Genomic DNA, 14,216 nt, shown 5'->3' on the forward strand with positions numbered 1-14,216 from the left:
TTTGTTGGAAATTGGAGCCCTCATCCTAAGGCGCCAATATCGGTCGGCATCTCTCTGCCCCGATGGCTGCTGATTGGTCAGCTTGGCCCATGAGGCTATTGAAATTAGGCTGCATGAGCAGCCCGTATATGCAGGTTCCTGATCTATGTCACCCTCTTTGCTTGTTCCAGAGGATGTTCTTTCATGGACCACCGGGCAGCGGTGTAGGAGAACATTTTTCTATGCATTTCCCTTAGAAACAGTTTTCAGGAAAAGGATATAAATATCCCGCTGAGAACGAGCAGAAAAGATTATCAAAATTTACTATCAATTACCTGTCCATCTTCTTTTCGTCTGATCATCTACCCTTCATTTCTCAACACTCTTTTCTGCTCGTTCTCAGGGGAATGTTTATATCCCTTTCCCAAGAACCATTTTCTATGAGAAATGCGTACACAACTGTTCTTTCACACCGCTACTCGGTGATCCATGAAAGAAATGGATAAGAAAACAGAGGAGAAAGTGATGTAGATGAGGAAACTGCATATACGGGCTGCTTATGCTCTACGTAAGTAGAATACGCAGTATAAAGCTGAATGAACTTATGTTTGTTGAGATATGAAGTTCTAAATTATCGCATTTACTATGATGCTTTGAGGTGGCCCACTCGCCTACCGATTACGTTACTCGGTAATATAAATTCAGAACGAGTGGTTCGTCATAAAGTGTCGCGAAAGAAATTATATACACTATAAAATCAAGCACAATGCTCCTATGTGCTATACGTATGCTTGTTGAGCTTGTAAAATAAAATATGCTGAATGAGCGTCGCGAGCGAATCTCCTCTTGGTCGCTCGTCTGTCTGGTCCTTCCCACCTCCTAATGCTCTCCATCGAATGAGTCATTCCCACCTGCTCGTGACTTCCTCACTGCTTCCATCTCAACTCCTTCCCTTGACGCGTGCTCCTACCCAATGGTAGTACTCCTAAGACCTCGCCGCGGGGCCGGTCACTCTTTCGATCAATTGGCTGACACTGCACTGTCCATGCGCCAGGATCGTCTCCAAAGTGGCTCGGAATCGATTAAGCAGTGTTCTTGCCAGCTGGTCACGGATCCGGTCGGCGGCAAATGCAATGCCCATTGATAGTGAACCATCTTCCTCCTCTACTGTCTCGATGGCAAAGTCAATGGATGCGTAGGGTTGCCTCGGGCTAACCTCCGTCCGCTTGTAGACTGTACCACCTAGTAATAGGTCCTCCTTTGACGCTCTCAGATGATTCACCACGCTGGCTCGCAAGTCTGCTGCTTCTTCTTCCGGCCATCCCATCCAACGCTGAGCGATTGTCGGGAACTCGAGACCTTCATGTCTCATACTGTCGACTTGTTGTTTCCTGAGCTGTTCGAGCAGTGTTTCCAGTGTCCATTCAGGTTCGTAGGCGACACGGCATGGAACCGCTCTGGCACAGCACGCAACAGCGCCTGCGGCTGATGGATGTACTGAGTTCCGTCCCGTATAGATGTCGGCAAACACAACATCACGACTCGACGTGTGCAGGCCCAATACTATACCCCAAGCGGCTTTGACAGCCACGGCAATTGGGAAGTCTGGTTGTCCACTTCTTGATCCCAACGCAATTGGCTCGCCGGAAATAAGACCTAGTCGTGAGACCTGGGGCTCGGTATGTTCACTAATGGACGGAATGTTAGCTCCACGAAGAAGCTCACGCCAGTAGTCTTCGGTTTCTCGTGTTGTCCGGGCTTGTAGACTTCGGAAATACGACCCAACAGGAACCGAATTGCCCGTAAGTTGCCCTGTAATGATCTCTTCTAATGTTGTCCAGACCCGATGCAAAGTAGCTCCATCATATAGGGCATGCGAGATACGGAACACGATGCGATGTTGATTCATAGGGGCAATGACAACAGCGACATCGAACATTGGTCGTGCAAGACTTGGCGTTGCGAACATTTCTTGGTCCAATGAGTCTCGACAGAAGGCATCAAGATCCATATCGGTGTGGAAGACGCGGACCTCTGGTTGCCATTTGGCGTAGACAACTTGTAAGAATTTCTGGCCGCTAGGTCTGGCAAATCCGGTGCGAAGTGACTCAAATTTCATGGCAAGATCAGCAACTGCCGACATCACCCCGGATATGTCACAGGGACCGCTCGCGTCGAAAGCAAAATAATTCAGTTGCCTGCGTTCCGGGGCCATGTTTTCTCTTATAATCTGGGCTTGAAAGTCTGTTGTTGGCAGAATATCAAGCACGTCCTGTGCCTTTTCAACCGGCACGCACTCAAGAACACTTGATCGTTCTTCAAGCGAGACAAGCGATAAGGGCTTGTAGTCCGCTACCTCGTCAGCGTTCATGGCGGCATATGCTGCCATATCAGAAAGGACCGGATAATTAAAAATGTCGATGACAGAAAGCCGCATGGTGTGTCCTCGTAGCTGCTGAACAAGGGTCATGGCTGTCATAGAGTCTCCACCAAGTTCGAAGAAATTGTCCGTACGCGACACAACCGTGTTTTCAAGCCCAATACAAGTGGCCCACAATTCGCAAAGCAGCTGTTCTTTGGGGCCAACAGGCGCCTGATATATCCGAGACTTGGCCGTGTACTCAAGCCACTTGTCCGATGGTATGGAATCTAGCAAAATGCGAACTCCTCGACGGTCCATCTTGCCACTGTCATTGAGCGGGAATTTACTGATAGCCAGGAACGCGGACGGTATCATGTACCTGGGAAGCGTTTCAAGGAGGGAGGTATGGAGGGAATCAAAAGCCTTCTGCTGCTCACGATCGGGCATGATTATTGAAGGCACAGGGACGCGAGAAGTATGCCGGTCGGGTGAGGTTGATTCGATGATGGCGACCAGAGACTGTCCCTTCTTGGACACATAGACGTGTGTCGCGTCTGGCAGCAGGCGGACAATCTCACTCTCGATTTCGCCGATTTCCACCCTCTGACCGCGGACCTTGACCTGCGTGTCGCGACGGCCTATGACGGTCAGCGAGCCGTCGGTGTTCTGCCGCACCATGTCTCCGGTGCGGTACATGCGCCGGCCGGGGCCAAGGCCCAACTCCTGCACAAACGCCGGGTCCGTCACAAAGGCGGCCGCTGTCTTGACGGCATCATTCAAGTAACCTCGCGAGAGTAGCGGGCCTTCGATGAGCAGCTCGCCTGGCGCGCCAAGGGGCACCAGTCGGCCGATGTCGTCCGGGTCGGCTACCCAGGCGCCTCCTGCGATGGGCTGTCCGACGTTTCCTGCAACTGCAGGATCCAGTATAGGCGGGCTGCAATGGAACACGATGGATGCTTCGGCAGGGCCATAACCGTTGATTACTGCAGCATCCTTGTTCCACCTATCCACAACTCCTGTATCGACAACCTCTCCAATAAGCACCAGAGTCTTCAGTGTAGGGACCAGCTTTGGATCTAAGAGGCGAGCGACTGTAGGTGTCACATTGGCATAAGTCACCCGGAAATGGCTAGCTGACTGATTGAGCCTCGAGAGACGATCGTCTTCGGAGAGTGAACAAATACAGCCGCCAAAAGCAAGGGTTGCCATGACGTCAGAGATACTGACATCGAAAGTGAAAGCGGCAAACTGGAGCGTGCGTGTTGAGGGAGAGAGTCCCCAGAGTGGTGCGTGTGCGAGAATGCTTGTTACAAGACCACCGTGCTCGAGGACTACGCCCTTAGGCTTGCCGGTGCTGCCAGAGGTGAAGATAACCCAGGCAACGTTCTCGGGCTGAACGGATGTGCAGGGCTCGCCGGACGGTGTCGGGGTCAAGGGGGCCGATTCGAAGAAGGAGTCGACCGCAAGCAGCTGCGTATGGGCCGATAGCATATCCAAACGTTGCTCGTGGCCACGGTCGACCAGCACGAGCGGCGCGGCAATATCCTGGACGATGCCGGCGATGCGGGCCAACGGGTGCCCAACCCCGAGAGGGACCACGGCGCCGCCAGCCCGGAGGATGGCTAGCATCGCGACGATTGTCCATTTCGATTTATCCATACATACGCCAACCTTCGCCTCCGGGCCTACACCGCGCCCGGCCAGATGGTGAGCCAGCCGGTGGCTAGCGTCGTCCAGCTCTCCGTATGTCAACTCGCCGTCCCACGCGCAGACAGCCGGTGCCGCAGGCTGGGCGGCAATTTGGTCCAGCACCAATTCATGGAGGCAACGCTCGACTCGTGGCGGCATGATCGAATTCCATGTAGATAACCGCGCCTTGTCTTGTGATGACAGCAGACTAAGCTGTCGTAGCGGCTGATTCGCATTCTCACATACAGCGCGGATGGCTTGTACTAGGCCCTGGGCGAGCTTCGTGGCTGCTGTATCTGAAAATATGGCTGTTGAATACTGCAGATCGATTTCAAGCTTGGTTGGTGTTGCGTCAATATTGACGTTTAAATCGTACTCCGTTGGATCCTTCCAGTTCAGACCCTCGAGGATAATTGATGCTTGATCGGAGCTAGCCAATGGCTGCCGCTTATATGACAGTGTGCTGTTAAATAGCGGTTGTATCCTTGAGAAGCCGAGCTCGTGCTGGATAGAAGCTAGCGAGGTCCGCTGATGCTCAAAAGCCTCGGCGGATTGGCTTTGTAGCTTACGAGCTATATCTGACACTGTTATATCCCAATCTAGCTGGAGGTGGCAGACAAGCATATTGATCATAGGCCCGACTAGCTCTTCTACCCCCGGAATAGGTGCATCACGGCCGCTCGATAGGTTACCGAAGCTGACATTTGTCGATCCCGTCCGGGTGGCAAGCACTAGGGCCCACGCTAGCTGGCAGATACTGGCAATTGAGATGCCGTATACGTCCCGGAAGTGGTGCAGTACAGAAAGGTCTTCGATCTGCGTGAACACCTTCGCAAGCTTTTCCTGTTCGTAATCGGTATTGTGCGGTGGCTCCTGCGGCTCCAGGAGACATGGCTGGGCATCGCTTAGCAATGTCTTCCAGAACTGAAGGTCATCTTGGGGGTGTCTCCCGTCCAGAAACGCGACATAGGCACTGTAATGGGAACCGCCAGCCGGTAACGCACCCTCATAGGCGCTAATGAGGTCGCGAATTATCAGGGACAGCGACGAGGCGTCAACCAGCGTATGGCTCACATCGAGGCGGCAATAGACCTCGCCTGTAGCTGTTCTTAATATTGTCAAACGATGAGGAGGGCGGTGAAGATCTGACAGGTCGAGTATCGGCCGTGAATCGAACCATTCAGCTACAGCTCTGTCTGCGATGTTGACCTCACTAAGGATGCTAATATCTGGTTGTTTGAGGACGACTTGGATGAACCTCTCCTGGCCTGGTAGCGGCTCGAGCATGATAGTCCGGAGGATAGAGTGCCGTGAGACGACGTGATGCCATGCTCTGATGAGCCGGTCCATGCTGACGGGGTTGGCGGGGTCAGATGGCTTGATGTGGCATGTCTGCTGGATGCAGTAGGTTGATGGCGATTGTACTTGGGTAAGCAGAATGCCTTGCTGAATTGGTGAACAGGGGAGAATGTCTTCAATGTAGGTGGTTGAAGACAGGCCCATAGTACTGAGGTATTGTCCCTCAATAAATACCATGTCGCTGTCGGATAGGCGCGCAAGCGGAAAGTCTGTTGCCGTAGCTGTCGGCGCTGCTATCACCAGCTCATTCACAAGGTTCTTCACAGTGTTGCGATATGCTTGAAGCCACTTCCGGACAGCTGCCTGCTGCCGTACTTGACGGCTGAAGCGCAGGCTGATACATAACTCGTCCGCTTCCACAGTGATGGTGACATCAAGCACAGCAAACGCCTTGACCATGCCGCCAACATCCGATATCGAGTAATCGCCATCGTCAATACGGAACAGTGAATCCTTCCGCTCAGTCTGCTGAAACCTTCCAGTATAATTGAAAAGGATCTCAGCAGGGCCGTGACCCGCAAACTCTTCTCGTCCACGAGCGGTCAGGAAACGGCTACCGAAATAGGGAACACCACGGGCAGGAATACGCCTGCGCTGGTCCTTTACCTGTCTCAGAACATCGATAGAACCATTATAATTAGCTTCCACCGGGACATGAAGTGGTGTCATTGTTGTGAACCAGCCAATGGTGTCAGATAGGTCCGTTTCGTTATCCGCAGCCTCGCGGCCATGCCCTTCGGTAAAGACGGCAGGGACAGGACGATCTGTAAAGACCGCCCGAAAAGAGAGGAAGAAGGCAGCTAGCAGGATCTCTATTGGTTCGGTATTAAGAGTGGCGTTGGCGGAGTCATATAGCAACGACGTCGTGTTAGAGTCTAACTTCGTCTGGAAGCTAGCGAGGCTGCCCCATATATTTTGACCGGGAGTAAGGCCCCAGTACTCCCAATTTGCTGTTGGTACCGCAACCGGCAACGTATCTGCCACGAAGGCTTCCGCTGGTGTACCGATCTCGCTCACGAACCTGCTCAATGATTGGTATTGCCGCTCCAACCACACAGGGAATGATAGGCTGCTCGGGTTTGGCAGTTTGCGATGCCTAAGGAGTTCTTCGAGGTCTCCTATGAGAATACGCCAGGATACGAGGTCGATAACAAGATGATGGGCGATCAGGTGGAGAACCTGCCTGTCCTGCAATTCGATCAGCGCAGCTGCAAACACTGGCCCGTCTTCGAGGTTGAGTGAGCCTTGGGACTGCGCAACAATATGCTGTATAGACTTCGCATCAGCGGCCCTATGCGAAGAGAGACGGTAAGACCCAGTAAGATCTCTCTCAATCCATTGCTGCCAGCCATGGTCCTGACTGTGCTGAAAGCGAGCGCGAAGCATAGCATGCTTCACAACAGCCGCATCCAGTGCCCATGCAAGTTCTGGTAGTTCTACCCGTTTTGTGATATGGAGCGAGACCCCTTGGTTGAAATGGTACTCTCCCTCAGTGCGTAATCCGTCGGATGCAATCTGGTCAAAGTACATTTGCTGAATGGGTGAGAGAGCGAAAAGTCCCTCTGGCACGCGTGATGCATCGCTTGTATCTTTGCTTGTCTGCGACTGGGCTGCCAGTTTGGGGATTGTCTGGCTCTCAAGAACCTTGCGGACTGTAATGAGGATGCCACGGGCCCGGCTAGCTGACACAACCTGCATTGCTGTGATAGAGTCTCCGCCGAGACTGAAAAACTTGGCCGAATATGTGACGTTGCAGAGCGGAACATTAAGCACTTCGCTCCATATCTCCCGTAACGATCGCTCGATGGCTGTGGCTGTGGCTGTTGCTAGTAGGTCATCATCTTTATTCTCCTCGGTGATACCCAGGGTAGCAATCTCGTCTGACGGTAATGATTGAATCCAGCGAGTAAGCGCCATCCGATCTGTCTTCCCTGACGCGTTAATCGGAGCAGCTGCTAAGGGGATCCAGATATTTGGCACCATATAGTGCATAACCTCCTGAGATAAGTCCCCCTGCGCCTTGTATAGTAGTTTTTGAGCACCCTCTTTATGATCTTCAGGAATGGGTTTGATAGCGGTATTCTGATGGCGGCTTGCTATTGAGGTCTCACTGAGGATGACAGCAGCAATAAGCTGGCCACTAAGAGGCCCCTGGCGCATATAAAGGACAACCGCATCATGGATGCCGGCCTGCTTCCCTATGTGGTACTCGATCTCGCCGACTTCTACGCGCTGACCACGGATCTTAACCTGCGCATCAATTCGGCCGAGATAAGTCAGGGAGCCGTTTGAATTCTGCCGTACTAGATCGCCGGTGCGGTACATCCGTCGGCCGGGAGTTAGGCCTAACTCTTCTATAAATGCTGGATCTTCGATGAAGGCAGCAGCAGTTTTGACGGGGTCGTTCAGATAGCCGCGAGCCAACAATGGACCTTCAATAAGCAGCTCGCCGGGCGCGCCGATGGGAACTAGTTGTCCGATGCTGGCCGGGTTAACAACCCACGTTCCACTGGCGATGGCCGTTCCAATATTCAGAGCCAATGAAGTGTCGGGGATCTTCTGACATGTCGAGTGTATACAGCATTCCGAGGGCCCATAAGCGTTGATGACGTTGGCGTGTCCTATCCATTGATCGACAACCTTCGCTTGGACAGCTTCACCCATCAAGATCATTGTTCGTACAGTCGGGGCGTCCTGCGGACGAACCAATGCTGCCACAGTCGATGTCAACGTGGCTACCGTCACATTGGCTTCAGATATATAAGCTGTGAGTCGATTCATGCGATCCTCTTCAGAAGGAAGACAGGTACAGGCCCCGAACACAAAAGCCGTGATAATCTCTTGGATAGCCGCATCAAATGTGAAAGCCGCAAACTGCAACAGACGGTCGTGAGACTGTATATCTAGTCTTCGACCGTGGAAGAAGATACTTGTCGCGAGGGGGCCATGCTGAAGCACAACGCCCTTGGGCTTGCCGGTGCTGCCAGAGGTGTAGATGACCCAGGCCACGTGATCGGGGCGGACGATTATGCAAGGCTCACCGGACGACTTTGTCGCCAGGGTTGATGGGGGGGACTCGAAGAAGGAGTCGACGGCAAGGAACTGGGCATGGACTCTTAGTGGCGCTAGACGTTGTTGGTGAACACGGTCAACCAGAACCAGCGGCGTGGCTGCATCCTGCATGATGCCCTCAATACGGGCCAGCGGCTGTTGCACTCCTAGAGGAACGACAGCGCCTCCGGCGCGGAGGATGGCCACCATAGCCACTGCTCCCAGCTTTGACTTATCCATGCACATGCCGACCATTACATCCGGACCGACACCCCGCTCTACCAGATGATATGCTAGCTGACGGCTCGCTTCATTCACCTCGCCATATGTCATCTCACCATCCCACGCGCTGATAGCTAGTTTTTCTGGCTGAACGGCCATCGTGTCAAGTACAAGGTCGTGAACACAGCGTTCGAGGCGTGTCGGCATAGTTGAATTCCATCTGCAAAGCTGTGCCCCATCTTCTGGAGATAGCATAGTAAGCTGACCGAGCGGCCTACTCGCGTTCTCGCAGATGGCGTAGACGGTTCGCACCATCCTCTGTGTGAGGTTTGTAGCTGCTGCATTTGAGAATACTGAAGTTGAAAACTGCATATCGATTGCAAGCTCAGTTGGTCCTGCGTCAATATTGATGTTCAAATCGTACTCCGTTGGGTCCTCCCAGGTCAGGCCTTCAAGAATAATTGATGATTGTCCAGAACCAGGTAAGGGTTGCCGCTTATATGACAATGTGGAATTGAACAATGGCTGGCCCCTTGAAAACCCAAGCTCGTGCTGGATAGAAGCCAACGATGTGCGCTGGTGTTCGAAAGCTTCAGCAAAATGACTCTGTAACTTGCGAGCTATGTCTGAAACTGTCGCAGTCCAATCCAACTGCGTGTGGCAAACAAGCATATTAATCATAGGACCAACTAGCTCTTCTACCCCCGGGATAGGCGCATCGCGGCCACTTGATAGATTCCCGAAGCTGATATTTTGGGATCCCATCTGGCTGGCAAGGACCAGCGTCCAGGCCAGCTGGCAAATGCTGGCAATTGAAACGCCATATGTATCCCGGAAGCGGTACAACGCAGTAAGGTCTTCAATTCGCATGAGCACCTTCTCAAATTTTCCCTCTTCGGAGTTATGTAGCGGATCTTGAGGCGTTAGGAGACACGGCTCAGCATGGCTTAGCGATTCTTTCCAGAACTGAAGGTCTTCCTGTGGCTGTATCCCTTCAAGGAATTCTATATAGGTACTGTAATGCGACCCACCGCCAGCCTGCAATGTACCCTCATAGGCGGTAATAAGGTCGCGGATAATCAGGCTCAGCGACGAGGCGTCAACTAGGGCATGGCTCACATCAAGTCGGCAGTAGACCTCGCCCGTGGCTGTCCTTAGTAGCATTAGACGATGGGGAGGGTGTCGAAGGTCTGAAACGTCAAGCATAGGCTGCGAGTCAAACCACTCAGCTACAGCTGTATCTGCAATCCCATTCTGCCTGAAGATTCCAATATCCGGTTGCCTCAAGACAATTTGGATGAACCTCTCCTGGCCTGGTAGCGGCTCAAGCAAAACAGTTCTGAGGATGGAATGCCGCATAACGACCTGACGCCATGCTCCAACAAGCCGGTCTACGCTGACAGAGTGGTTTGTAGGATCAGACGACTTAATGCGGCATGTGTGCTGGATGCAGTAGGTTGATGGTGATTGTAGCTGGGTAAGAAGAATGCCTTGCTGGATTGGTGAACAAGGGAGAACGTTTTCAATTTCAGTGAGTGAAGAGAGGCCAATAGAACTGAGGTATTGCCCCTCAATTAGTAGCATATCACTATCAGACAGGTGTGCGAGCGGAAAGTCTTTTGCTGTAGATATTCGTGCTGCGTTGGCCGGCTCTTGCGTAGAAACCTTCATACTGTTGCCAGAGGGTGTTTTTGTATCGTCTGCAGCTTCGATTCTCTGCGCTTGAGTTGCCAGTTTGGAGATTGTCTGGCTATCTAAAATGTTGCGTACAGTGACGAGAATGCCACGGGCCCGGCTAGCTGACACAACCTGCATTGCTGTGATAGAGTCTCCGCCGAGACTGAAAAACTTGGCCGAATATGTGACGTTGCAGAGCGGAACATTAAGCACTTCGCTCCATATCTCCCGTAACGATCGCTCGATGGCTGTGGCTGTGGCTGTTGCTAGTAGGTCATTATCTTTATTCTCCTCGGTGATACCCAGGGCAGCAATCTCGTCTGACGGTAATGATTGAATCCAGCGAGTAAGCGCCATCCGGTCTGTCTTCCCTGATGCATTGATTGGCGCAGCTGCTAAGGGGATCCAGATACTCGGCACCATATAGTGCATGACCTGTTGCGACAAGTCATGCTGAGCCTTGCGTAGTAGAATTTGAGCACTCTCCTTCTGGTCTTCAGGAATGTACGTAACACATGAGTTCTGATGGCGGCTTACTGCCAAGGTCTCAGTCTCGCTGAGGATGACAGCGGCAATAAGTTGACCAGTAAGTGGTCCTTGCCGCATATAAAGGACAACTGCATCATGGGTGCCGGCCTGCTTCCCTATATGATACTCAATCTCGCCGACTTCCACACGCTGGCCACGGATTTTGACCTGAGTGTCGCGTCGGCCGAGGTAGGTCAGCGACCCATCTAGGTTCTGCTGTACCAGATCGCCAGTTCGATACATCCGACGGCCGGGCCTCAGGCCTAGCGCCTCCACAAATGGAGGGTCCTTGATAAAAGCGGCGGCGGTCTTGACAGGGTCGTTGAGGTAACCCCGAGCTAGTTGGGGGCCTTCAATAAGCAGCTCACCCGGCGTGCCACGTGGAACTAGTTGTCCGATGCTGGCTGGGTTCACTACCCAGAATATGCTCGCTAGTGGCAACCCTATATTGCTTGCTTCTGATCTGTCCCTGATCTTGTTTCCTGTGGTGTGTATACAGCATTCCGAGGGCCCGTAAGCATTGATAATAGTGGAATGTTTAACCCACTGATCAACGACTCTAGGTTGTACAGGTTCGCCCATCAAAAGTAGGGTATGTATGCTCGTGTCTTGTGGCCGGATTAACGCGGCTACTGTTGATGTCAAAGTAGCGATAGTAACATTCGCTTCTGATAGGAACGACGAGAGCCGGTTCATCCGATCGTCTTCTGACGGAATACAGATGCATGCCCCTAGACAAAGAGTTGTTATAATCTCCTGGATAGCAACATCGAAGGTGTATGCTGCGAACTGTGACAGCCGATCATGCGGCTGAATATCGAATGCGCGTCCATGAGCGAGGATACTAGTTGCAAGAGCGCCGTGTTCAAGTACAACGCCCTTAGGCGTTCCAGTGCTACCGGAGGTGAAGATAACCCAGGCCACATTGTCGGGCCGCACCGATACGCAGGGCTCAGTAGACGCTATTAGGGGCAAGGGGCCTGTGTCGAAGAAGGAGTCCACGGCAAGTAACTGCGTATGCGCCGCCAGCTCCGACAGCCGCTCCTTGTGAGCACGATCTACTAGCACAATCGGCGCTGCAATGTCCCGGACAATCCCCTCAATTCGAGCCACCGGATGCTGTACACCGAGAGGGACAACGGCACCACCAGCGCGAAGAATAGCCAGGATAGCCACCACTCCTAACCTCGATTTATCCATGCACATGCCGACCATGACCTCCGGGCCGATATTGTGCTGGAGCAAATAGTGGGCTAGCTGCCGGCTTGCGCTATCTAGCTCGCAGTATGTCATTTCTCCGTCCCACGCGCTGACAGCCACTGCGGACGGTTGCTCAACCATCTTATCATGGACTAGGTCATGAATGCAGCGGTCAACCTGGGATGGCACTATTGAGTTCCAATTGCATATCTGGGCGCCATCCTCCGCGGACAGCAATTGCAACTGTCCTAGCGACTGCTCTGTCTTTGCATTTTGTGCTAGCTGCCGCACAATGTGACCAAACTGGGTCAGCAGCCGTTGGGCATCATTAGACGGAAGTACTGCACTGTCGTAGCGTACGTCGACATCGACGTTCATCCCATGTCCTATCGTACACTCGACTGTAAGGGCGTAGGCGTCAAAAGAGTCCATAGATGTGGTTTCACGCTCTATATCCACATTGAGCATTGGTGTTGTTGACTCCCTTTCTCCGGCTGGCTGAACCACAAAGATGTGACCAGGATCAAATTCTGGCCCCAGCCCTGGAACTAGTCGCCGGATGTGCTGGAGCCCAGTATGTTCATACGGAATCATCTCAGCCGCCCGGTTGTATATATCAGCAAGGAAGCCTTTGACAGACTGTGCTGGCGAGGCTGATACATAGAATGGGACTGTAGTGACAGTTGGTGCTATAAGGTCCGTGATCCCATCAATCGGTGCCATACGACCAGAGAGGACCACATTTATAACTGCCTCAGCAAGCCCAGTATTTGTAGCGACAAGCAGGGCCCAAGCGGCGCGTAGGACCGTAGGTATAGCAGTTGCTGCCGTCAGAGGAACGCGGAGGTGTTGCTGGAGTGCATCTCTTGGGTTGACGTTGCTCTGCGGGGATGGCAAGGCTGGATAACGAGCCCAATTGGCGCCTTCAAGGTGTCCCCTCCAGAATTTTGCTACGTCTTCCTTCTCCTGCAGGGCCAGGTAGCCGACAAATCGTGATACAGGCACTGTGACCGGCGGAGCCTCTCCTTTTAATAATCGGGTGAGAAATTCAATCGTCTTGGCCACGCTCCAGCCGTCATATATGCTGTGATGTGTTGTCCACACAAAGAACCGATTCGCGCTGTCCTCATTTGCCACAATTGCTGTACGACTGAGGGCGCCGCCGTATGTAATAGGGGTGGCTTTATCCGTTGCGAGATAGTCCTCAAGTGATTTCCAGTCCTGCCAGGCTGGCTGCGACCGTATTACAACCTGCAATGCATCAGCCCGTATTGAGGGGATGATGCGGGTTCGCAATATAGGCAGGGATTCAACTAGCCTCGTCCAGGCGGCTTTGAGTCGTTCGATTGAGAGGTTGGACTGCAGTCGGAAGATCCGCTGGATAACATAGGCCTCGGGACGTTGTGCGGTGATCGCCATAAGCCCAGCCTGTAACGGGCTACAGGGATAGACGTCTTCAATCTGGTCAATAGAAACGTTACATTGAACGGCAACATCCGCCAATAGTCGTGTCTCTGCCTCCACATCGTCGGCCTGGGCGAGTTCCGGCCACAAACTCAGTGGGGCCGGATCTTCACTATTCGCATGACCATTCTCGACTGCATATTTCTCTTCTATACCAGCTGCCATATCAGCCAGACGGGGCCAGCGGAAGATGTCAGCCACGGATAGGGGAATCTGTACGGCTCGGGCCGCCGCCGTCAACTTCATAGCAACGACTGAGTCTCCACCAAGCCGGAAAAAGGAGTCGTTCATCCCAACCGCCTCGGGCTCTAACGCGAGAGCCGTAGCCCAGAGGCTCTGCAACTTTTCTTCCAGAGTAGTAGTTGGTGTCTGCTTTGTGGTTGACGAGTAAGAAAAGCTGGTAAGCACCTCGCGGGATATGAGGCGCAGCTGCTCCCCCATAGCACGACGGTCTAGCTTGCCGGAGGTGTTAATCGGGATCTTCGACGTAAGTAAAAACACCGCTGGGACCATATATGCTGGTAAGACCTGGTTTAGATCGGTGTCCAATTTTTTAAGGGACTCGCGGGCAGCTTCCGTGATCTTTGCGGGGCTATACAGCTCCAGCTCTCCGCTGCTGGATGGTCCAACATCGGGATGTTCGACGACGGCTACCAACATCAATATGCCATCACAGGGCTCGCCG

At 52.8% G+C, this 14,216-nt stretch overlaps 1 protein-coding gene across 1 annotated transcript in view; it reads right to left on the reverse strand.

Moving 5' to 3' along the window:
• Window positions 1-964: 964 nt before the first annotated feature.
• The window catches only part of N7498_009048 (Nonribosomal peptide synthetases (NRPS)), a gene marked incomplete at both ends in the record, with an annotated part of 29,559 nt that continues 16,307 nt past the window's right edge, over window positions 965-14,216 (reverse strand). The window contains one exon of the mRNA XM_058456110.1: window positions 965-14,181. Within this exon, the coding sequence (XP_058306098.1) occupies window positions 965-14,181 (13,217 nt within the window). The remainder of the gene's footprint in view (window positions 14,182-14,216) is intronic.

This window comes from Penicillium cinerascens (assembly GCF_028974065.1).
Source record: "Penicillium cinerascens strain IBT 15544 chromosome Unknown scaffold_4_segment0_segment0, whole genome shotgun sequence".
Lineage (NCBI taxonomy): Eukaryota > Fungi > Ascomycota > Eurotiomycetes > Eurotiales > Aspergillaceae > Penicillium > Penicillium cinerascens.